The sequence below is a fragment of the Lynx canadensis genome, chromosome A3, assembly GCF_007474595.2.
Source record: "Lynx canadensis isolate LIC74 chromosome A3, mLynCan4.pri.v2, whole genome shotgun sequence".
Lineage (NCBI taxonomy): Eukaryota > Metazoa > Chordata > Mammalia > Carnivora > Felidae > Lynx > Lynx canadensis.
In genome coordinates, this window is record NC_044305.1 from 44960067 (window position 1) to 44986232 (window position 26166).

Here is a 26166-nt window from a genome sequence, read left to right on the forward strand (position 1 = left end):
GGGTTTGAGCCCATTATCTGGCACTGTGCTGACAAGCTCAGAGCCTGGAGCCTGTTTTGGATTCTGTGACTCCCTCCCTCTCTACCCCTCTCCTGCTCATGCTTGCTCGCTCTCTCTCTCTCTCCCCCCCCTCTCTCTCAAAAATAAAAAAATAAACATTAAAAATATTTTTAAAAGGGCCCACTGGTTCCTAACTTAAGAATTATGATAGTTTCAAAATTTGCACAGCCACAATTCCCTGAAGCTTTTCTAGAAGCTGTTTTGATCTAAGAGGCAGGGACCATCCTAGCAAAGCCATGCTTCAGTGTCTGGACATAGGCTGTAATTGATGTTTTGGTCCAAGAAGCTACTCTCTGAGGAGATGTGTCAAAACATCACCCCAAGGTGCTCATCCTTGCCAAGGTGGCCAGCCCTGCACCAGTGCCTTTGCTTAAGGACTTAGATGGATGTTGGATGTTGGCCAGGGTTTGTAGGGGCCCAGAAACCCAGCCAGAATGCCTATCAATTTGGCTCCATTCACTAAGAATTAGGTGGCCTTGAGTAATTTCAGAGGCGAGCAGTCCTCTGACATTTCCGCAAAGTGCCCACCTGACATCCTCAGCCTTGCTTGCTGCGGGGCTTAGCAAGATCATCCTGGAGCTCTGATTTCACATACAGCTTTCCCAGTCTTCCCAGTGATGCTCTTTTTCATAATGCTTCCCGTCTTGGGGCATTTTGCGGAGTTCTGTCACCAATTTATTTAGCAGAACTTTATTCTATGTTAATGAAAGACCAATCCGAGCCAGGCAGAAAGAATGTACACAGTGCAATGTACATTCATTCATTTGTGAAGATTCATAAGATGCCTTTCGCATGCAAGTGCTGAACTGGATGGCCATGGAGCGATTACAGTGGTCCCCCTTTCCCCGCTGGAAATATCTCCAAGACCCCCAGTAGATGCCAGAAACCGTGGTTAGTCCTGAGCCCTATATGTTTTCTTCAGCGCATACACACCTACGATAAAGTTTAATTTGCAAATTAGGTACTTTAATAGATTAGCAACAATAACATAATAGAACAGTTATAGTCATACACTTAATGAAAGTTATATGAATGTGGTCTCTGTCAAAACACCTTATCACACAGTACTCACCCTTCCTCTTGTGATGACGTGAGCTGATAAACTGCCCACATGATGAGACGAAGTGAGGTGAATGACATAGGCACTATGATGTAGTGTGAGGCTACTACTGACCTTCTGACAGTATGTCAGGAGGAGGGTCACCTGCTCCAGAGTACGGTTGACTGCGGGTGACTGAAATGCAGAAAGTGAAATCATGGAGACAGAGGACTGCTGTACACAACAGCTCTGACTGGGCTGCTGCCTCCAGGAGCATCTTTCCCACCCATCGCCTTCCTGACCTCACCTCCCTACCAATCCCTGCTCTTATCTCCACTCTGCCTCACAGAGTGCTCTTAGCACACTCCTGGCTCCTGGTGTTCACATCTGCTGTTCCCTCTCTCTGGAGGGCTCTTCCCCCAGATCTCCACATGGCTCTCTCTTCCTGCCCTCAAGCCTTTCCTCCCTGAGCTTTTCTTTGGCCTCCCCTATCCTTGCCTGCCTTGTGTTTTCTCCTAAGCAGTTCTCATCATCCAACAGGCCTTATGTTTACTTATTTATCACTTGAATATAAGCTTCACAGTGGCAGGGATGATGGTCTATTTTGGTCCTTGCTGTTTCCCCTGTGCCCAGAATACTGCTGGGTGCATAATAGATGTTCCATAAATATTAGTGGAATTCATAGTTGAATGGAAAATAGGTAATTAAGCATGAAACTAGGTCATATTCTGGTCAAGCAAATAGGTGATAGGTAATAAGTGATATAGCTGAGTGCCATGCTGATTGTAGCACAGACTCTTATCATTATACTTGTCCTTTAAGGCCTCAGTCGTCCCTGGGTCTCGTCACTTCCTTCCCTAAGAATTAACTTCAGGTCTGGGAAAACAGAAGGTGCTCGTCTGCACGTGGGCACCAGGTTTTTCTTCCCTGGTGCACACACATGGCATCAATTAGCAGTAATGGGAACAACAAACTCACATCCAGAGAACAGTGAAACCCACGTGATCAACGTGTCTCCAGCGTGAAAGAAGTGATGTTTCCCATCCCAAGACACTTAGCATTAAAATAAAATCAGAGCTAAAGTAACAGTAAATCGTCTTGGTTCTCCAAGAATGCATCACAAAGCATTTACTCCAATGGTTTTCAGTGAAAAGTTAGCCAATATAAACACCGAAAGAGCTGCTCTCCTAAAAGATGTTCAATTAAGCATCAGTGCAATTGTATGGAGACTATGTTGCAACACCACCGAGGTGGCCTGTTTTTCTGGTCATTATTAATCCAGAAACCTTAATGATGAACAACATTTGTGTTATTGTCTACCCAAATGTAATTTGTTTATGCAGCAGTTCAGTTAATCCTGCAATCTGTTTTTCTCAAATGAGGGCAGATAATGGAGACACCGTTCTTTACAAGTCTTCAGGCTTTTAAATTCTGATAAAATCAGGATTCTTCACTGGGTCTTGCCCCAGCTCTGAATTAAACCACTTTAAATGTAATTATGGAACCTGGCCTTACATCAGGAACATCCATTTAAAAAATTGATTGGCCAGGCTGTTCCACGAGGCATTTTATGAGCAAACGCTTGCGAAGGGGCCAGAACTGTAATTTATAAAGGCAAAAAGCAGGTAAATACTTTATTAGTGGTAATGAGAGCGTTTCCAGCTAACTGAATCTTTTCTTTCCTCACTAGCTACTTCATGGAGCCATGGTGCATGGCCCTGTTTCACGATCGTTTTATTGATCTAAGGAAAGAGTTACGCCAGATCTTGACCTCCAAGGAGGTAAGAGTGATTAATAGATATGTGAGTTATTCCTTGCAGATTAAAAGCACTTTGTAGTTGTTGGTCATTTAGACTTTTCTCTACATTCCCCCTTTTGGTTTTATTTACAACTGTACTTCTTATAAACAAGATTTGGAGTATGTGAACATAGACAGTGATATTTCAGGAAAAGTGGATTATTTAAATCCTTTTATGAGAGGCAGATTTCTTTTTCCTTTTTACAAGTAACTGTATTTTCATGATCAGTTAACAGGGATGTTGACTGGGAACCGGATCTGAGTTTTTTCGACTTGCTCTCAAGAATGAACATTGCATGCCTTTAGTTTCTGCCCTATTGCCCACCATTTGCTAGATATTTGTGTGTCTGTGTGTTATTATAAAAATGTAAAGGGAAGGTGTAAGATGCCCAGACACACCCCTTTTATAACCCAAACTACTGTCTCAAAGTGATAGGGAATTAACTGGAAGGTTACATTTCCCAAAGACTCCATGCTCAGCAAGAAATTTGACTCTGCAGTGTAAGTAGTGAAATATTCGTGAAGCTTTAAATTAAATTCTTTCTTGCAACACTAGACTCCTTAATGAAGCTGTGGAGAGTTAGTGTCTGTGCTCACAAAGTAGTCAGATATCCATCGCAGACTCTCCCTTGCTCCACTCAGATAAGGGCTGGCCCCAGTGGGCACAGCTTACTTTTCCACCATGTTTTATTGTCTAAAAGGGCAAGTACTGCGTCTCTGTTATCACTTCCACTTGAGAGCACCTGTGACCCTCAAATGTTCCTGTGGTGTGGGCTCCATATTGGGCAGCATAGATACAGATCACACACTGAGTCCGTACTGCCTGCACCGCCTTGCTTAACCATGACACTATTGTCATGTTCTTGACTTTACCAATGAGGAGGCTGGAGCCAAGAGACTTTAAAGGCCCCTGCCATGGGTTACACAGCTAGTCTCTGGCCAGCAAGCTTCAAACTCAAGGATGTCTCACTCCAAAGTCAGGAACATAGGCACTGAGCCATACAGACTAAACTGTGTGGCTTGGTACCTTCTCTTCATTTCTTGTCCCCTTCCCAGTTTTATTCTTGGGATCCAAGATGGGAAGATTAAATAATCTTACTAATCTGAAGTAGATTCAGATTGGGAAAGATAGGTTTAAAATATTAACCGAACTAGGGGTGCCTGGGTGGCTCAGTCGGTTGAGCGTCCGACTTCAGCTCAGGTCATGATCTCACAGTTTGTGAGTTCGAGCCCCACATCAGGCTCTGTGCTGACAGCTCAGAGCCTGGAGCCTGCTTTGGATTCTGTGTCTCTCTGTCTCTCTGCCCCTCCCCCACTTGTGCTCTGTCTCTCTGTGTCTCTCAAAAATAAATAAAAATGTTAAACAATTTAAAAATATATATAAACCAAACTCAGTTGTCTTTAGGATCCACATAGATAGGAACAAGGCAAGTAAATGTACATGAGGGAGGCACAGGGGACTGTAACTATGCAAAGGTCATCCATGCTAAAGGCACTCAAATTTGGATATATATATATATGTATATATAGAGCTACGGGTCAGACGGGTCCCTGCACTTCATCCTAAAACTGTGAGGGAGTCAGCTGAGGTTGAAATATGAACCTGAGTTGTAAGCCTGGTGATGACTGAATTTCACTTAACTCCTTAGAGCCCTCTCTTCCTCTCAAAATGTAATCTGCAGCTCATTACTGCACCATAGTAAACACTCATTAGTTTTCTAGTTAACCCATCAAAATTCTGTGCCTAAATCCTTCCAAACCCCAGAATCGAGCTCCTCAGTTAATATTTTACACAGAGCCAAGGAGTTTTAGGTGCCATGCTTAAAAGGGAAGCTTTCCTCTCACCCTTCCAAGTTCACTACCAAACCCAACAACAATCGCTTTTCATGGCCCTCACTGAGATACCCTCAACCTTTTATCCATGGAGAGACATTTGCTCTGGGTCAGTTTGCTATGCATGAAATCAGCATAGACAATAGGCCCTTTCAGTAGATCAGAAGTGGCCATGAACACTTGTGGAAGACACAGTAAGGACTTCCCCACCATCTTGTGGCTTTTCTAGATTCCCATAAAGTGAAACCTCTGGAAGGGATCTTGCTCTGCTTTCTGCATTTACATGTGTCAAGTGGGAAAGGCCACAGGAAGAGGTACTGCATGCAGTAGTGTCTGCCTCTAGCTCAGATCCTTGTAGAACAGGGACTACCTGTTCCCAACTCAGTGAGCTGTGGGAGGAGTGAAGGAGGGGATATGTGCAAGTACACAGCACAGAAAAATGGCTTCCAGTAAGTGCCAGCCCCCACAGGTAATGGTGGTGGGGACAGGCAGACAGTGGAAGTGGTACTCATATAAGCAGATATGCAGGAGTTCATTTGAGAGCCTGATAATAGGAAAATAAAGAGGATAGCCTTCACTAGAGAATGATGGTAATTCCTTTTCTCAAATATTGAGATTAAGTAGCCCATTTCATTTTACTTTCCAGATTGTCTATAGGAAAGTACAGCAGTCCAGTCCCATTGACTATGATATCCTATAGCTCAGCATATCAGTTTTCCTCTACTTCCACATGGAGAGAAAGGAATAAACGACTATTATTTATGACTGTTATTGTAAGTCATCTCAAATCTATGTATCACTTATTTTAAAAACAAACCCATTGTAAGATTTCACGAGTCTTGCACGGAAGTAAAGAGGAACAGATTATAAATCCACTGACACTGTGTTTAGCTTAACCAAAGAGTCACTGACCAAAATGAAAATTTATATAGTCAAGATTATTCTTCAAAAATGTAACAATTATAAAGATATATGCACCAAGCAACAAAACCCCTATATATATATATATATATATATATATATATATATACACATGAGGCAAAAGTTGATAGAATTAAAGGAAGAGATGGTTCTAAAATAAGAGCTGGGGAATTCAATATTTCACTTTCAGTAATGGGTAGAACAACCAGGTAAGGAAATAGGGGACTTGAACAACAGGATTTCAGTACCCCACTTACAGCAATGGACAGATCAGCTAATCAGAAAATCAACAAGAAAACAATGGCTTTGAATGACACACTGGACCAGATGGACTTAACAGATATATTCAGAACATTTCATCCTAAAGCAGCAGAATATACGCTCTTCTCCATGGAACGTTCTCCAGAATAGACCACATACTGGAACACAAATCAGCCCTCAACAAGTACAAAAATATTGAGATCATACCGTGCATATTTTCAGACCATAATGCTGTGAAACTCGAAATCAACCACAAGAAAAAAATTTAGAAAGATAACAAATACTTGGAGACTGAGGAACATCCTACTAAAGAATGAATGGGCTAACCAAGCAGTTAAAGAGGAAACTACAAAGTATATGGAAGCCAATGAAAATGGCCACAACCCAAAACCTCTGGGACACAGCTAAGGCGGTGATAAGAGGAAAATATATAGCAATCCAGGCCTCCCTAAAGAAGGAGGAAAGGTCTCAAATACACAGCCTAACCTTACGCCTTAAAGAGCGGGAAAAAGAACAGCAAATAAAACCCAAAACCAGCAGAAGACAGGAAATAAGATTAGAGCAGAAAATGCTATCAAAACCAAAAAAACCAGTAGAACAGATCAATGAAACCGGAAGCTGGTTTTTTGAAAGAATTAAAAAAATTGATAAACCACTAGCCAGTTCGATCAAAAAGAAAAAGGAAAGGACCTTAATAAAATCAAGAATGAAAGAGGAGAGATCACAACCAACACACCAGAAATAAAAACAATAATAAGAGAATATTATGAGCAATTATATGCCAAAAAATGGGCAATCTGGAAGAAATGGACAAATTCCTAGAAACATATACACTACCAAAACTGAAACAGGAAGAAATAGAACATTTGAACAGATCCATAACCAGTAAAGAAATCGAATTAGTATTCAAAAAATCTCCCAAAAAAACAAGAGTCCAGGACCAGATGGCTTCCCAGGGGAATTCTACCAAACATTTAAGGAAGAGTTAACACCTATTCTCTTAAAACTGTTCCAAAAAATAGAAATGGAAGGAAAACTTCCAAACTATTTCTATGAAGCCAGCATTACCTTGGTTCCAAAACCAGACAAAGATGCCACTAAAAAAGGAGAACTATAGACCAGTTTCCCTGATGAACATGGATGCAAAAATCCTCAACAAGCTATTAGCCAACCGGATCCAACAATACATTAAAAAAATTATTCACCATGACCAAGTGGGATTTATACCTGGGATGCAGAGCTGGTTCAATATCTGCAAAACAATCAATGTGATCCATCACATCAATAAAAGAAAGGACAAGAACCCTATGATCCTCTCAATAGATGCAGAGAAAGCATTTGACAAAACACAACATCCTTTCTTGGTAAAAACCCTCGAGAAAGTAGGAATAGAAGGATCATACCTCAAGATCATAAAAGCCATATACAAAAGACCCAACACTAATATCATCCTCAATGGGGAAAAACTGAGAGCTTTTCCCCTAAGGTCAGGAACAAGACAGGGATGTCCACTCTCACCACTGTTATTCAACATAGTATTGGCAGTCTTAGCCTCAGCAATCAGACAACACAAAGAAATAAAAGGCATCCAAGTCCGCCAGGAGGAGGTCAAACTTTCACTCTTTGCAGATGACATGATACTCTATATGGAAAACCCTAAAGATTCCACCAAAAAACTGCTAGAACTGATTCATGAATTCAGCAAAATTTCAGGATATAAAATCAATGCACAGAAATCAGTTACATTCTTATACACCAACAAGGAAGAGACAGAAAGAGAAATCAAGGAATTGATCCCATATACAATTGCACCAAAAACCATAAAATACCTAGGAATAAATCTAACCAAAGAGGTGAAAAATCTATACACTGAAAACTATAGAAAGCTTATGAAAGAAATTGAAGACACACACACACACACACACACACACACACACACAGAAAAAGATTCCATGCTCCTGGATAGGAAGAACAACTATTGCTAAAATGTCAATACTACCCAAAGCAATCTACATATTCAGTGCAATCCCTATCAAAATAACACCAGCATTCTTCACAGAGCTAGAACAAACAATCCTAAAATTTGTATGGAACCAGAAAAGACCCTGAATAGCCAAAGCAATCTGGAAAAAGAAAACCAAAGCAAGAGGCATCACAATTCCAGACTTCACGCTGTATTACAAAGCTATAATCATCAAGACAGTATAGTACTGGCACAAGAACAGACACTCAGATCAATGGCACAGAATAGAGAACCCAGAAATGGACCCACAAATGTATGGCCAACTAATATTTGACAAAGCAGAAAGAATATCCAGTGAAATAAAGACAGTCTCTTCAGCAAGTGGTGGTGGGAAAACTGGACAGCGACATGCAGAAAAATGAACCTGGACCACTTTATTACACCAGGCACAAAAATAAACTCAAAATGGATGAAAGACCTAAATGTAGATAGGGAGCCATCAAGATCCTCGAGGAGAAAGGAAGCAAAAACCTCTTTGATCTTGGCCGCAGCAACTTCTTACTCAACACGTCTCCAGAGGCAAGAGAAAAAAGCAAAAATGAACTATTGGGACCTCATCAAAATAAAAATCTTCTGCACAGTGAAGGAAACAGTCAGAAAAACTAAAAGGCAACTGATGGAATGGGAGAAGATATTTGCAAATGACATATCAGATAAAGGGTTAGTATCCAAAATCTTTAAAGAACTTCTCAAACTCAACATCCAAAAAACAAATAATCCAGTGAAGAAATGGGCAAAAGACATGAATAGACACTTCCCCAAGAAGACATCCAAATGGCCAACAGACACATGAAAAAATGCTCAACATCACTCATCATCAGGGAAATACAAATCAAAACCACAATGAGATACCACCTCACACCTGTCAGAATGGCTAACATTAACAACTCGGGCAACAACAGATGTTGGTGAGGATGCGGAGAAAGAGGATCTCTTTTGCGTTGTTGGTGGGAATGCAAGCTGGCACAACCACTCTGGAAAACAGTATGGAGGTTCCTCAAAAAACTAAAAATAGAACTACCCTACAACCCAGCAATTGCACTACTAGGCATTTATCCAAGGGATACAGGTATGCTGTTTCGAAGGGACACATGCACCCCCATGTTTATAGCAACACTATCAACAATAGCCAAGGTATGGAAAGAGCCCAAATGTCCATCGATGGATGAATGGATAAAGAAGATGTCATGTATTTATACACAATGGAGTATTACTCGGCAATCAAAAAGAATGAAATCTTGCCATTTACAACTACATGGATGGAACTAGAGGGTATTATGCTAAGCGGAATTAGTCAGAGAAAGACAAATACCATATGACTTCACCCACATGAGGACTTTAAGACACAGAACAGATGAACATAAGGAAAGGGAAGCAAAAGTAATATAAAAACAGGGAGGGGAATAAAACATAAGAGACTCTTAAATATGGAGAACAGAGGGTTACTGGAGGGGTTGTGGGAGGGGGGATGGGCTAAATGGGTAAGGGGCATTAAGGAATCTACCCCTGAAATCTTTGTTGCACTATATGCTAACTAGCTTGGATGTAAATTTTTAAAAAATTAAAATAAAAAAATGTTTTAAGAAAAACTTTTCCATTTACAATAACATCCAAAAGAATAAAATACTTGGGAATAAATTTAAGTGGGCGGTGTAAGATTTGTATACTGAAAACCTCAAAACATTTCTGAAAGAAGCTAAAGCAGACCTAAATAAATGGAAAGCCATTTGTGTTCATGGACTGGAGACTGAATATAATTAAGATGGCAGCACTCCCCAAAGCCATGTACAAATTTAATGTAATCCTATCAAAATCCCAATGGCATCTTCTGCAGAAATGGAGAAATTCATAGGAAAATGCAAGAGACTCTAAATAGCCAAAACAATCTTGAGAATAAAAAATAGTTGAATGACTTACACTTTGCAGCTTGAGAACTTACTACAGATCAGCAGTAACCAGGACAGCATGGTACTTGCATAAGGATAGATCCAGAGATCAATGGAATAAAATTGATAATCCAGAAGTAAAAAACATTTACATGGAAAGATTTGTCATTCATCATTAGGGAAATGCATAGCAGAACTACAATGAGATACTACTTCACACCCACTAGAGTGGCTATAGTAGAAAGAAAAAAAAAGTAACAAGTATTGGCAATAGATGGTCACACTGAAGGGAGCTGATCACACTGAGGGACAGATGGTCACATGGGGAAAGATGGTTACCCTGAGGTGGAGCTGGTCACACTGAGAAGGGAGATGGTCACATGGGGGAAGACGGTCACACTGAGGGGCAGATGGTCACATGGGAGGGAGATGGTCATACAGAGAGGACACACTGTGAGAGGCAAATGCACAAAAATCTGTTTACAGTCTAGAGCGGTATTTGTCTTAGGTAAACTTAAAAGCTCCATTTTGTGATTTTACAGTATTTACCGCACTGTCAGAACAGCACCATACACCATTCTACAATTTTTTGTAAAGTGTTGTTTTTGTTTGCTACGATTCTCCTGAAAAACTAAGGAAGAAAGAACACACCTTGTGTGTGTTGTGGAAGATATGTTGGGGACATGCTGGCAGCACCTCTAATATTTCATCCTGGGCATCAGGTGCCTTTTTCTGTCACTGTTTCGTTGAGCTGATTTAAATCCGAAGTCCAGTGAGCCTCACTGACTGTTCTCTCAAGTGATGTGTGTGTAATCTCCAGGACTTCTGTCAGTGTCTCACTGACAGAACCAAATAATTCTGTTATGCTTCCATATAGTTTGAACCTATTTTCCCATCTGTAAAATTCTGACTGTTAATAAATTAATGATCTGCAAGTCGCCTACTTTTTTTCTGTTGAAAATAAAAATTATTGGAAGTTCAAGGAAATATAGCACCAAAGTCCCCGTGAGTCTGCTGTTAGGGTCATTTGGAATTATTGTGGTATTCAGAACGTACACAGCTCAAACCTTAGTGGAGTGCATTGTAGAACAACTTTCCTATCGATGGGCAGATACGTGATGGAGCAAATAGGGTAAACCTCAACCGTAGAATCTAGCCATGTGTGTGTGTTGGTGCTAAATGTACAATTCAGCCAACTTGCCTCTATGTTTGAGTATTTTATAATAAAATGTTGGAAAATTCCCTACTACATTTTAGATATGCACGGCATGTGATTATCAACATTAAATAACTTTATTCTCTCTGAGCCTTGTCTTAAAGATGTCAACAAATTTGCATTTACATATATACATATATAACACCCAGTGCTCATCCCAACAAGTGCCCTCCTTAATGCCCATCACCCGTTTAGCCCATCCCCACACCCACCACCCCTCCAGCAACCCCCAGTTTGTTCTCTGTATTTAAGAGTCTCTTATGGTTTGCCTCCCTCTCTCTTTTATATTATAAAATCCTATTCTTGAGAGAGGACTATAACCATGTAAAGTAAACCATCTAGAAGTTTTCATGTAAAATGCTTAATCACTTCCTTCTTATTTTTAAAACAAGTGTGATCTGCAGATAACTTTTATCTGAATATTAAGAACTTAAAGTTACTATTCTTGCTGAACCTTGAAGACATTATTCCAAGTCAAGTAAGCCAGCCTCAAGAAGACAAATAGTGTTTGATCCCACTTACATGAAGTACCCAGAGTAGTCAGAGTCACAGATAGAAAGTAGAACGGTGGCTGCAAGGGGCTGGTGGAGCAGAATGGGGAGTTAGTGTTTAATGAATACAGAGTTTCAGTTTGGGAGAATGAGAAAGTCCTGAACATGGATAGGGGATGGCTGCCCAACAATGTGGATGTCCTCATTAAAACAGGAGCGCCTGGGTGGTTCAGTCGGTTAAGCGGCCAACTTCAGCTCAGGTCATGATCTCACAGTTTGTGAGTTCTAGCCCCATGTCAGGCTCTGTGCTGACAGCTCAGAGGCTGCAGCCTGCTTCAGATTCTGTGTCTCCCTCTCTGTCCCTCTCCCATTCACCCTCTGTCTCTCTGTCTCTCTCAAATATAAATAAATATTTTAAAAGTTTTAAATGGTTGAAACAGTAAATCTTATGTATATTTTGCCATGATTAAAAATAATTTTTGAAAAGTTAGGGGACAAGAACAAGCACCCTTGAGAAGGTGATCACTCTTTTTCATTTTAGTGAACTGCCCTCTTATTGTCCAAGTAATTTCCATATCTGGCCACTTCCTCTATTTCCAGGAGGAAGACCTTCCTTCCATAGAACAGTTAGCCCATCAGATAGAAGATGAAGAAATTAACCTGAAGGAGAATTCCAGGAAATACCTCAAAAGAGTTTTCCAGGAAACTATCTACAAGGGGCTGGTGAGAAGAGCATCCTTGACTACCTGCAGTAATAATCACTACCACCTGCCCATGTATGCGTGGCCAGGCATCATTTAGTGCGTGGCCATACCCTCCACTTTGTTTTCACACATGTAGTTTCTGGAAGTGCTGAGTATAAATGGGGAAACCTCTCTGAACCTGGCTTTACGACCAAGCTTATGCCTGTAGTTTTCTATGGTTCCAGTAGGTGGCGCACGGCCATGGGTCTCTATTCTGAAGTTTTTGATACACCAGGCATGTTCCAGGGCCAGAATAATCCATTTCAGCAATAAATGGGATGTAACTGTATTAAACTTGTCTTTATGTTGGGTGTGATTCTGATATATTTCCTGAAGTGCCCTGCTGCCGTTAGTTCTTCACTGTTTACCCAGTAATACTCCTGGGCAATAAAAAAGAAAAGCATGTGCCCAGAATGGAAAATAGGCAAAACTGATGATGAGAAATTAGCTCTATAATCCAACATCACAAGAACTGACCGCGCAGGCAAGTTTATGTGAACTTTGAAATGAGGCAGCTGCTATCAAAATTTCTGTACTTCAATATTGTGAGAAAAATTCAAGGATCAACACACAGGCTCACACGCAGGTTTTAGATTAGAAAATAGTAGTGCGAAATCAGTCTAGTTCATTTCTTTTGCCCTTAGCACGGTTGCTTTGCACCAGGGCCTCTGGTACATGTCACCTGTAATGTGGGTCCAAATCTCTCTATAAGATATATATAGCAATTTCATGCCTACTAGAAAACATATGGATGCAGGAACAACAATAGTTTTCATTTATTTGGATCTCTTTTAATAGATAGTGTGACACAATTCATGACTGAATTTTGATCAACAGGCTTTAAAATTGTTTTTCACTGGACACATTTCCAGTTTTTCATTTTTTTAAATTTGTGTTAACATTTAGCACAAGTTGATACCCTCACCAAGGTCACACAGCTCTCAGGAGGAGAAGTCATGGTTGGCATTACAGAATTGTGTACCCATTATCAAACTGATATCTCTCGAAAACTGTTTCCAGAACACTAGATTCTTGATTTTTTCTGAGGCAGGCAAAAGCAAGCAATATAACTCCACTAATTCCTTCACACGTATGTTTTACACAATGCAGGGTCATTTAGAGGGAGGCCCAGCTTCGGCCATATGCTAGAAACTATGTGACTGGAATGAAGAACAATCCCTACCAGTTCACTCTTACAACTGCAAACCGACACATGGGGAACCGTATTTCAGGGGCTGGCAAATAGGTCAGCTTGCCACCCCTTCTGGCCTCCTTCCCCTGAGAGGTCCTAGGTCAAATTCATCAGCAATGGAGTGGGTTTGTTGTGACAGGCCCTGGGACCCTTGGAGGAGATGAACAGAAAAACCTCAAAGGATCAACAGTTAGAATTTGAGACCCAGTATTATAATTAAAAGGCTTCTAGTCACATAAATGTGACCCCAAATGACAACTGCCAACCTTGATGTTGAATGATGGATATATGTGATAGTAAGTTTTCCTTTGCAAATGTCCAGAATGGGTTTTAGTCTACAAAATGTATGATGAAGTCATTCTCACCATCGTCCCGTATTCACAAAGGGAGTAATTCCTGAGTCTAGGCAGGAACTTCAGCATATATGTGCTGACTTCAGCATTTACCACCGACGGACAACTTTAGTAAGACAAGGGAAGTATCCAAGAGTCACTGATTGAAATTGGCTGTATTAAGGGCTTTGGGAGAATAACGATATTTACTCCTCACCGATGGTAAAGCCTGGCAAAAAAAAAAGGGGGGGGATTCAGAAAGAACAATATTTGGACTTCTGTCTGCAAGAGCATAGATCCTGTAGAGACAGGTGAATGCGTGAATTCCTTAACGTATTACAACATTTGTTGGGATGTCTTGGGCTGTAAGGCTCATCTTGAAATTCTATAGTTTTGAACAAAGAATAGTGACAAGAAAACACCGTATTCCCCAAGTTTTATTCCCGCAAATCACATGCGATGACCATAGCTTCGCAGATGCCTCTAATGATTGTATGTGGGTTTATAACGAGTGTGCCCACCCCCTTTCTGAAAATGGCTCCTTAGCAAATATCACAGGAAGGCCAAAGAAAAAGAAAAGAGGTGATAGGGGGAAGGGAGCACTGCAAGGAGGAGAAAATGTAAAGCCAGCCAGTCAATATTTACCCTTAGAAGAGAGTCTGTGTGTGTGTGTGTGTGAGAGAGAGAGAGAGAGAGAGGGAGAGCGAGCACGCGAGCGCGCTGCACCGGGTGAGGGAGTGTGAGCCAAGAAGCAGGGAGAGGGGCTCGAAAGTGGCCGCGTGTGAGGAGCTGTTGATTGTTTTCTGGTTGAGAGAAGAGGTGATGATAAGGCTGGGATGCGGCGGGCGAGCGCCGGGGCCGGGGCAGCGAGCAGGCAGCTGTATGCTAATGCTCACAGAAACCAAGCCTCCGCATTCCCCATTAAAGCTGGCGGCCAGGAGGCCACACATCACTGAACAAATAGGCTCTCTCTAGACAAATAAAATAACACACGTTGGCCTGCGGGGAGGGGGAAGAGCCAGAGGGGAAGAAAAGGGGGGGGAGGGGAGGGAAAAGAGAAGGGGAGAGGAGAGCCGGGGAGAAGAGGGACGGTCGGGACGACGGGAGGGGAGAGGTGGAGAGAGAGAGAGAGAGAGAGAGAGAGAGAGAGAAGGGGGGGGCGGGTAAGAGCTGCAGAGAGAGAGCAAAGGAGAAAGAAGGAGATAGTCTAAGGGAAAGAGAGTCTGAGACTGAGAGTGGGGAGGCGGGAGACCTGGGGGGGTGCGGCGAGAGCTGAGGTGAGACAGGAGGGAGGGATGGGGAAAGAGACAAGGGGAGGGAGGAAAGGGGAGACAGGAGAGACGGGGGTGGGACAGAGGAAGAGGGAGGCCAGAGGTCACAGGGAACGAGAGGCGGGGAGGGGAGGAATAGTGGGCTTAGGGGATGAACACTTACACCCAAACCCCAAAGCAGCCACAAGAAAGGGGGCACTGAGGCCAAGGCGAAGTGTGCGCCCCTTCTGGCCCCCCAGGGGCCTGGCCACCTCTTGGTCTCCAATCGGGCGGGCACCGAGGAGGAGAATTGGAGTCCGGTAGCCTTTTCGGTCAGTTTTTGCTGGGGTCGTGTCGCTGCCACTTCTGAGACCGCGGCGCACGGGGAGCGGGGCCGCCGCTTCACAGGTGCAAGCAGTTCCCTCGTGCGCCCCACGTCCAATTGGGATACCGGTGCCTTCAGTGTCATGCCAGCCCTAACTGGCAGAATTCTCTACTTATGGCTTTCCCACATTTTCTGGCTTCGCCTTTGCCAGCTTTTGCCAACACCACCCTTCGAGTCGCGGGGCCGGGGAGCCTCCTGCCTCCCTCTCCTCCCAGGGTCCCACCCGAGGCAAAAACAAACAGCCCCGAGGGCACTTCACGGAGCGTGCAGTGGCCCCGACGGCACACTCGGGAGGATAAAAGAGGCGGCTAGCCACCCCGTCGGCCCCCGGTCGAATAATGGGTGCGCAGCAGATTGCCGGGGGCACTCGAAACTCGAGGGGAGGGAAATACTTGAGCGCGGTCCCTCCCCGCGCCCTGCGGAAGGCGCAGCCTCGCGGATTCTCCCTTGTTCGCTCTCTTTCATGCACTCTCCTTTTGTGTGGAATTATTTAAACGAGAGATCCAAGGCAGCTTTATGCTAATGTGCCGAACAAAGGCAACGGCCCGCGGGCGGGGGCCCGGAAGGTGCCTGGAGGCCGGACCGGGCCGGGCGGGGCAGCGGGCGGGCTGGCTGCGCGTGTCTCTCGCGTGCCCCTGGGACTGACACAACAACCCCTCATTCCTGCAAACACAAAGCCTCTCCCGGCTCGGGCCCCGCGCTCGCCCCGCGCGCAGGGGCGCGGGCCCCTGCGAGACCTGACGGCGGGCTCGGCGGCGGTAACGCGCGGTTCCTGTCGGATAGCGGCTCTAGGACTGGGAGGGCCTGGGGGTGGGGCTTCCAGAAGGTGGGGTCACCCAGGGGGTGAGTCCAGGAGAGGGATCCACGGCTGAGTGGGGATGGGGGTGTTAGGGGGCCTTGTCAACCCCCTCCGAGTGTCTCTAAACGCGCCGCGCGGTGAGATTGCGGACCCTCCTGTCTTCGCCTCTCAGGAGCTCAGGGGCTGTCTGGACTCTTCGACACCCCCCGGGGCAATTCCTAGGCCGAAATACCCTCGTTGGTACCTATTTCCAAGCTTCGCACTTTCAAGAAACTCCCCGGAGCTAGGACACGATCTGAGGTTCACAGTGAACCCCGGCGTGCTCCCCGACGGCTACCTGGGACAGGAGGACAAAAATATTAAAAATTAAAAACATAGAAACATTAGAGCGCCTGCGGCCTCCAGCTCCGCCGCCAAAGGAAGAACCCACAACGGGGTCTGCAAGGAAGAGAAGCGAGGTGGCTGCCGATTTTTTCCAAAGTGTTGCCCACGACCGACCCCACAGGAAGGGAGGAGCCGCCTGAGGCCTGGGAAGGACGCCTCGGGGACCTGCCTTGGATCCCTGTGCTCGCCGAAAGCCCGTGAAGCAACTCCGGAGGGAGGCAAAGCAGTGCTCAGTGTTTCCCCGACCCCACTCCACGCGGCGCCCACTCGGAATCGCAGCGCGTAAAGGCCGACCGCCGGAGCGTAGCGTGGTGGCGCTTTGCTCTTCCCAGAAGACTACAAATGGTCTCGACTCGAAGTCCCCATCCCTGCAGGCGCGCAGATTTTGAGAAATGAGATCACTCAGAAGACACCGGAAACTTAAGGACCAGGTGCAAGGACTGTACCTACTTGGAGGGTGCTGGTGTGTGCGTGCGCGCGCTCAGCCTAATTCTTCTCTAGCCGAGTATGAAATTTGTTTCTAATTTCTAGTACCTTTCAAATTTCCATTTATTTTGACCGTACTCGTCTGAAAATAGATTTCATTTTCGCTGGCAGATTAAAAACCACAAATTAAGCAAAAGGGGCCATTGAATCTCAGTAGTGTTCAATAGATTCTCTTAACTTAATTCAGAACCCCTTTGAATTCGCTGCATTCAGGCAGGGGTCTTGTTTTTGTTTTGTTTTGTTTTGTTTTTTGTCCCCCCTCCCACACCCTCCTTACAATTATGGGTGTTGTTATTTTTAAAGGACTCACAAGGTGACTAACTCTCCCTGTTATCTGTTGAATGAAAGCAGTGTTACACATGCAAGATTAAATAACCCCGCAGTCAGTTGCGGACCGTGGGCCGAACCCACCCTGTTATCCACAAGCCAGATGGGATTCGTGATTAGAAAATAAAATTGGCCAAAGCTGTCCCGGAATCCCTCTCTACTTCTAATTTCATCAGCAGTATTAATCAGCGCTCAAAAGAGCAAGGAAATAACATCAGTTACTTTTAGATTGAAACATATTTATAAAATTTCAGATCAACTCATTTTTAGAATTCCTAACTTTTTGAGGACTAGCATTCACGGCAGTTAGCAATTTTTAAAACGAGGGTGAGAGCTTTCAAAATATATCCCCTGATATGTATTTTTCTGTTTTTTAGTCTGAGTTAATCACAAAGAAAAAATCATAAACATCGTTCCTTTTGATTAACCAACTTGATTAACCTTTGATTAACTAAGCCTAACAATTGTTCTCATTACAACTTCTTACTCATGTGGAAAGAAAGAAACGAAAGGGAGAGGAAGGAAGGAAGGAAGGAAGGAAGGAAGGAAGGAAGGAAGGAAAGAAAGGGTGTTCTTAATTTCCCTCCTAGGGTATTTTCAGAGGGAAAATCCAAACACAAATACCTTCAGTGGCATAAGCATAAGCAAAATTCAGTATAATCTATCTAGGTGCACAGAGCTTTCCAGAAAATTTCCTTGTCCTTCTCTCTCAATAAAGTGACATTTTCCTCACAAACATAATGACATTTTCTGTGGCTTTGCTATTTGTTCCCTAAGTGATGGGGATCAGGCCCACTACGCACTCTTGAGGGTTCTGCCCCGGTCCCCCGGCGATTATGTCTTTTGTGTTTCCTCGGGGCTGGGCAGGGAAGAGGATGAAGGCAAAGGGCCCGGTCTGGGTCCAAACAGGGCGGCGGAGAGTGGTGGGCAGGGGGTTGTGATGTGGTGGATCTTCGCTGTTGTCTCTTCTTGGTGGCAAGGGGGGAGGCAGCTTGTCCTCTACCGAGGCTGCAGCCTGCCTAGAGGACAGATGCCCCACCTCCCCCGGTCGGCAGCACGCGTCTCTTTTTGCGTCCAGATTGGCCGCGACCGGCGCTCAATAGCGGGAGGCTTAATTTCCTTCACAAAGGTGAAGGGGCACGGCTCCGGGGGGGCCCCGCGCCCAGAAGGCGGCCCCTTTATTCCGCTGCGCCTTGATTGGAGCCTTGATTTAGCATCTGATGTCAGCCGGCAGACAAATGCCCCGCTCCGAATGAAAATGCAATGAGGCGGCGCAAGGAGAGCGGAACCAACTTCATTGGGGCCACGCGGCCGACCCGCGGCGTTTCGGCCTTGGCCAACTCCCTTCGAATCAACCCGTCCTGCGCCTCGAGGCGGCTCAGAGTGGCCTGGGTGGGCTCCTCCAAGGATGCCCAATCTTTGAGCCTCGGAGAACCTTAAAAAAAAAAAAAAAGTTCCGAACTCCAAGTACCTTTTGGCACCCAGCCCAACTTGACCCCCGCCCCCCGTCTGCCCCAGGGCCGCGTCTGCTGGCGATTAAAGAAGTGCGGTGCCAACTGTTTCTAAAAGTCGAGATAAAACCTTCCAGTCGCACGCACGCGGACGCACGGAGGCCTTGGATACAAACGCCGCCCTCGGCTGCAGCCTTAAGACCAGAGAACCTCTACCTAAGTTTGCAACTCCGGGGTCCCATTTTCGCTTGGGTCCTGGGTCCCAAGGCCCACCCGTCCGAGCCTCTCGGACGCCCGGGCTTTGCCACTATTTTCATTTTTTTTTTTTTTTTATTATTTCCCAAACACCAGGCGGAGTCCCTGCGCCTCCCCCGACTCCTCTCCCGCCCCAGCAGCCACACTCAGATCTCCCCCGCGCCTGCTGCTGCCCACCGCCGCCCCTACCCAATCAGCGCGCACAACTTCCCCCTCCGCTCTGGCTCGCGGATTGAACCCTCCTGACATATTTGGGGCCATTCTTCTCCTTTGTTGCTATTTTGCTCGCGACCCGCGGGTAATCCCCGCGCGGGAGGGGGGCGTGCATTGTCGTGCTGATGGACGGGCCCATTTGGCGGCTCCGCGCCCCCCGGAGGAGAGACACAAAGCCCAGGCACGTGCGCTCCCCATAGAGGAGCAGTAGACCGTGAAGGGAGGCGGGGCCGGGCGTGTGCCTGGGCGGGCGGGGCGGCGGCGCCGGGCGGGGCGGCAGCGGGGCGCGCGCGGGGGCCCAGCGCCCTCAGGTACATCTGCCGCACCTAACGGGCGACCCCCGAGTCCCGGCCCCTTTTTTGCCGCCCCGTAGCCCTCCCACCCGACCAGGCGGAGGAGGTGCGGACGCGCTGATTGGCTCCGGAGGAAGCGGGAGGCGAGAACAATGGCCCCCTCCCCCCGTTAAAAGGGAGCGGCTCCCGGGCCCGGGGACAGGGACGCGCGTGCAGGGCGCAGAGCCGGGCCGAGCCGCCGCCGGCGCCACGCGAGTCCCGTAGCCGCCGCTCCCGGGCCATGGGCCGGGGGCACTGAGGGCCGCCCGGGCCGAGCGCGGAGGTGGGACCGAGCCAGTGCCTTGCCCTCGCGCTGCGCCAACATGCCCCGCGGCTTCCTGGTGAAGCGCAGCAAGAAGTCCACGCCCGTGTCCTACCGGGTCCGCGGCGGCGAGGACGGCGACGCGCTGCTGCTCTCGCCTGGCTGCGGGGGCGCCCGCGCGTCGCCCCCAGCGCAGAGCCGGGGCCGGGACCGTTGCTGCCGCCCGCCGAGCGCGCCCATGCGGCGCTTGCTGCCGCGCTCGCCTGCGCGCCGGGCCCGCCGCCCCCGCCGGGCCCGCGGGCCGCGCACTTCGGCAACCCGGAGGCCGCGCACCCGGCGCCGCTCTACAGCCCCACGCGGCCCGTGAGCCGGGAGCACGAGAAGCACAAGTACTTCGAGCGCAGTTTCAACCTCGGGTCGCCGGTCTCGGCCGAATCCTTCCCTACGCCCGCCGCTCTGCTCGGAGGCGGCGGCGGCGGTGCGAATGGCACCGGCGGCGGCGGCGGCACCTGCGGCGGCGACCCACTGCTCTTCGCTCCCGCAGAGCTCAAGATGGGCACGGCGTTCTCCGCCGGCGCTGAGGCGGCCCGCGGCCCAGGGCCCGGCCCCCCGCTGCCCCCCGCCGCCTCCCTGCGGCCCCCGGGCAAGCGCCCTGCGCCCCCCGCCGCCGCCGAGCCGCCCGCCAAGGTAGCCAAGGCCCCGGGCGCCAAGAAGCCCAAAGCCATCCGTAAGCTGCACTTCGAGGACGAGGTGACCACGTCGCCTGTGCTGGGGCTCAAGATCAAAGAGGGCCCGGTGGAGGCGCCGCGGGGCCGGGCGGGGGGCGCGGCGCGGCCGTTAGGCGAGTTCATCTGCCAGCTTTGCAAGGAGGAGTACGCCGACCCGTTCGCGCTGGCGCAGCACAAGTGCTCGCGCATCGTGCGCGTGGAGTACCGCTGCCCCGAGTGCGCCAAGGTGTTCAGCTGCCCCGCCAACCTGGCCTCGCACCGCCGCTGGCACAAACCGCGGCCTGCGCCCGCCGCCGCCCGCGCGTCCGAGCCTGAAACCGCTGCCAGGGCTGAGGCGCGGGAGGCGACAGGCGGCGGCAGCGACCGCGACACGCCGAGCCCCGGCGGCGTGTCCGAGTCGGGCTCCGAGGACGGGCTCTACGAGTGCCACCACTGCGCCAAGAAGTTCCGCCGCCAGGCCTATCTGCGCAAGCACCTGCTGGCGCACCACCAGGCGTTGCAGGCCAAGGGCGCGCCGCCCGCGCCTCCGGCCGAGGACCTACTGGCCTTGTACCCTGGGCCCGACGAGAAGGCGCCCCAGGAGGCGGCCGGCGACGGCGAGGCGGCCGGAGTGCTGGGCCTGAGTGCGTCCTCCGAGTGCCACCTGTGCCCAGTGTGCGGGGAGACGTTCCCCAGCAAGGGCGCCCAGGAGCGCCACCTGCGCCTGCTGCACGCCGCCAGGTGTTCCCCTGCAAGTACTGCCCGGCCACCTTCTACAGCTCGCCTGGTCTCACGCGGCACATCAACAAGTGCCACCCGTCCGAGAACCGACAGGTGATCCTCCTGCAGGTGCCCGTGCGTCCGGCCTGCTAGAGCGCGCCCTCCATCGCGGCCCCCCCGAACTGTGCCTTCTCTTGGAGACCCACGAGGAGAGCGCGCCCTGCGCGCCCTGAACCCGCGTCCGCTCCGGGGGCGCCCACCCCCGGTGAAAGTGTTGTCTCCGCTTCTCTCGGTGTGGCGTGACGGTAACCCCAATCCTCTCGTTGTGACTCCTTTCGGACCCCCCCCCCCTCTTGCGTTGTGTCCCCTTCCCCTCCTTGGCGCAACAGGAGCCAATCTCTTTCTGTACAAGAGAGAAAAGCTGTAAGCGTTTGTCTCGTGGTTGGAGGCTTCCCCTTGGAGGGGAGAGCTGTTTTTCTTGCTAGTATTCGCTGTGTTCATGGTCTAGAAATGCGGTTTGCTCTCGCCTACCAATCTCTGCTCTCTATGTATGTAGCGTACGGGTTGTTTTGGGTGAATCTTGAGGAATAAATGCCTTTATATTTCACAGGCTGTAAATTGAACTTCCCACACGATTAGCTTTATTATGGCTTGTGAACTGCTGGAGTCTGGCTTTACCTTTTTGTATGTGAACAAATCAAATTGCTTAAAAAAGAGTTTTCTTTAGTATAGCCACAAATGCCTTGAACTGTTGTCTGGGATTGTTTTGGGGGAGGGAAGGGAATTTTCAGAAAATGCTGTAGAAACTGCCTCAATACTTCACATAAGACTCTTTGGTTTTATCATCTTTGTTGAGGTAGGACTATATAAGTTCTCTCTAAATGTATATGTTGATTTATGAGTAATTGTTATTTATTCTTTATTTATTTATATTAATTATGAAGATTATGCTATTATTTGATTGCAGATCTTTTTTTTTTTTTTGGTACGCTTTTCCCCCTCCCTTGCCACTCTTGACATTTCACTGTGCATTTTAGAAGAGAGCCTTTTTCTAAAGGGATCTGTTAAAAGTTTTAACTTTTATACCTATCTGAGCGAATTACAGACAACCTACCATTTTATTCTGCTTGGAGGGCCCGTGAGGCCCCTGTACAACCAACAGCTCTTACTTTTAAATGCAATCTCTTTTCTACATACATTATTTTCTTAATTGTTAGCTATTTATAGAAAGCTTCAATAGAACTGTTTCAACTGTATAACTATTTACTATTCAAATAAAAATATTTTCAAAGTCAAAGTCAGATGGATTTATTTCTGCATCACGTGGCTTCACTAAGGATTTAAAATGATTTCTTAAATGTCTGTTTTCTATTAAAGGAAAAAAATGCTGCCACCTTCACTAGGATCATGGGTTTTTACAGCTGAGCCTGAACCTCTGGGTCCTGCCCTTCTAGCAGTTCAAGGGTGTAGCCTCAAAACTGGTGAACTGGAGCCAAAGGCTTGCTAGGGGTCTTGGGAAAGGTAGTGGAAGATGGGGCTAGAATGAAGGCCTGGGAGACTCTTCCAGAGAAATCTACATAAGTGCCCACAAGAATCTATCCTTTTGATCAAGGGGGTGTGAGACACACTTTAACTTAACAGACCCTGCATTTCCTGACCATTTGGGGCTCAGTGTAACAGTAATTCCTCAAATAAATAAGGTGGGTAGTGGTTTCATGGTCAGATTTCCCCAGTAAGTGAAACAAACCAGAACACTCGTGGCTACAACAGAAGTTAATGCAGTTTGGGGTAAGGGTTCAAAAATGATTTTTCAATCAGGTGAGCAATCCGCTTTTGGGGGAAAAATGGAACACCATCTGTTTAGGGTATTAGCGTTAATAACAGGTCATTACAATGTTTTCCTTTATGTGTCACTTAGCTCGTTGAAGAACAATTCTGACGCCCACCAGTTAATATTTCGAGTTGTTTCCCTCTCTGAAACAGTCCATTGCAGAGCTGTGCTAAACATCACAAGTGTACATTTCCTTTTGTGGTATGTTTTGCTACTTTTTTCCTAAGGCCCTCTAAATCAAATGTTTGTCCATCAAAGAGATTTTAGATATCTGCCCAGTAAAGGGCTGCATGTCTGAAGGATGTAGGTGGGATGGGGGTGGGAAAGACAGTCCCTGAGAAACTTGGAAGGAACAACTGAGAGAGATCGGTTTGTTCAGACTCTGAGCCTGCAGTTTTGTGTGGGAGAGGGGTTAGAAAGACTGAGCTGTCAGGAACATTGAATATTCCTCCATTTGTGAAGGTCTTGCAACAGACCCAGAATGGCAATGAAGGAGAAGCCACTATGGGTAAGTTGCTCCCTGGACAGATCGCATTTGCCTTTTATTGGTGATGCCTATGTACTTTATCAGTTTGGAGAATGTATAAGCACAGGGACAAAACAGTACTTATAACAACCTGGAAACTGGATAAAACAAAGAAAAACTCCAATTTGCAGGCTGTTGGCTGTCTCCTCTGGGCAACATTAACATGAGAATTTTTAAATGTCCTCCCCGAATTACGCCATATGTGAAAAGACTGAGTGAGGGGTCAGGGTATGTTCTATGCCCATAAAAAGTTTCCTGGAAAACCTGATGGTTGGCCACACATGACAAGTCGAGGCCTGGCTGCAGGAATGACATCTTGTCGTCTGTGTTTGGCCCACTGGTTTTCATGTCCATAATCGTAAAGCATAATTTCTAAGATCCACTTTCATGAGGGTAAAGAAAATTTGGTTGTTTGCAAATGTGCTCTTTCATAGCCGGTGGTGTATTCCCAATGACCAAATAATACCTTTTCTAAACTTAGAGACCAGAATTTCATTTGTGTGAGATGTTCAGTGAAATTGCATACAAATTTGACCCCACTGAAGTAACCGAATGGTGTCCAAGAATTAGACAAGTTTTGTCTATTTATTTCAAAGTTACGTTCTATGGGTCAACAAGATATTCCACAGAAAGGAAATCAGATTCTCTCTCCATCTCTCTCTTTTTCATCCCTCCCTGAATAAGTTCACAAGGGCTCCCGTTTTAGAATACCAAGTGGAGACGAGCTCACCTTCTTTATAAATATGCAAAGGATGCTGAGAACATCCTGTGTCTCTGAGGTCACTCCAAGCTTGGACAACCTTCCCTGGAACCCACTGGCACAGCCACGTTCACTGCCGCAAGGGATTGTTGCTGGGAGGGGTTGGTGGGTTAGGGAACGGGACAGGACCAAAGAGGGAGGAGCTAAAAGAGGGGGCTAAATAAAGGAAGGGACTTAATTTTTGCCTGTGGTGTCCACACTTTTTCTCCTCCTACACGAGGGTGATATAATAAAAGTCAAAGGCTGCTCTGCACTGCCTGGTTCCAAAGCGAGCCGGCAGCTTTGCCCCTTTCTCCAGAGTTGATCACGTCCTCTTGACTCACGTTTCCTTGGAGGCCTGGAGAAGTCCGGGTCTGACGGGAGCCCTGGCTTCTCAAAGGCCTGCGCTGTGGAAGCACGTGCTCCCCCCTCAGCCAGAACAGGGCCCAGCGGAGGAGTCCCCCAGTCACACAGCACTCCAGTGTAACTTGCGAGTGCCAGCAGTGAAGCCAGAGGCCCCACAATTGCCCACGATGAGCAGTCAGGGAGCAGAGCAGAACTGGAGCCTGGAGCCCGGCAGGACTCCAGCTGCTCCAGGGCACGTGGGAGTATGTGGGGGCCCCCCCGGGCAGAGACGAGGGCGCACGAGATTGGGCAGGGCAATGCCAGTCTCCAGGTGGATGTTGCCCAGCCCATCTGTGCCAGATGCTGCTGACCACAAGGGCGCACTGTTTCCCATTGGCCCCCATTGCTCTGCTGCAGGCACCCGAGTGGACCTGCCATCTCTTTCCACCAGCTGCCCCTCTGTCCCCGTCCCTTGGACTTCGTTCCACAGCCTCCACAATGTCTTCGAACAAAACGAAGCAGAAACTCTCCAGAGTCCTAGTGAACAAAGCACATCATGGTATTCTTCACCCACCAAATGTCTTGCTAAAGAGAAAGGGTCTAGAATGCACCTCAGGCAAGCTCCTTGGCTCTACTGATCCCTTGGCTTGCTGCAGGCCTCTGTCTCCTCATCTGTGAACCAGAGAGAGTGGGGCTCTGCAAGGTACAGTGAGACATCTGAGAAGGGTTCCCGAGACTGTGAACTGAAAGGCAGCAAGAACCCCAAAGGGAGCAGGTGTCCTCAGTTTAGGCAGGAGAAAACCTATTTCTCAGAGCATGTTCTCTGGTGTTGAGGATGTTATGAATCCACTGGTCTGTGGAAGGCAGGCTTTGATCAAAACTTGCTGTCTTCTCACGGAAGGGACATTTTGGTCTTGTGGAGAAAGTTTCTGGCAAATAGACCCTAGCGCGTGGGGTCATTTATAATGACATATATACATACAGTGCGTGGTGTCACCCAGTTAGCTTATCCCAGGGCCAGGTTAAACTAGAGAGGCCTGTAAGGTTTGGTGGTTAAAGGCATGATTTGTGAGGTTGGGAGAAGATCAAGGTGAAACTGAGTTGTAGAGAGAACCCTGCCCCCCCCCCCCGCCCGCCAGGTGGCAAAGCATACCAATGTGAGAGAGTGGACTAAAGAACATGCAAGGGTCTTGATCCCCTCTGATTACCAAAGTGGTACCAAATCATGGAGCACAACACAGAAGTCTAAAGACACTTAGGATTCTAATCCTAAATTATGGAAATATTTGATTAATACTTTGGCAATATAACTTGAAGGTAATCGCCTGAAAATCCCACTTGGCTGAGAAAGCCTCTAAA

The 26166-nt window shown here is 47.3% G+C and overlaps 2 protein-coding genes across 2 annotated transcripts in view; both read left to right on the forward strand.

Moving 5' to 3' along the window:
- The window catches only part of CFAP61 (cilia and flagella associated protein 61), a 273562-nt gene extending 261023 nt beyond the window's left edge, over positions 1 to 12539 (forward strand). Inside the window, exons 25-26 of the mRNA XM_032592605.1 lie at positions 2790 to 2880; positions 12129 to 12539. Of these exons, the coding sequence (XP_032448496.1) occupies positions 2790 to 2880; positions 12129 to 12329 (292 nt within the window). The 3' untranslated portion in view covers positions 12330 to 12539. The remainder of the gene's footprint in view (positions 1 to 2789; positions 2881 to 12128) is intronic.
- A 7461-nt stretch (positions 12540 to 20000) lies between these two features.
- On the forward strand, positions 20001 to 22663 carry INSM1 (INSM transcriptional repressor 1). Its single transcript, XM_030309011.1, is given in 3 exon segments — positions 20001 to 20133; positions 20136 to 21380; positions 21383 to 22663. Coding segments are annotated over 3 exon segments (1515 nt in total). The 3' UTR covers positions 21520 to 22663.
- The last annotated feature ends 3503 nt before the right edge of the window (positions 22664 to 26166 follow it).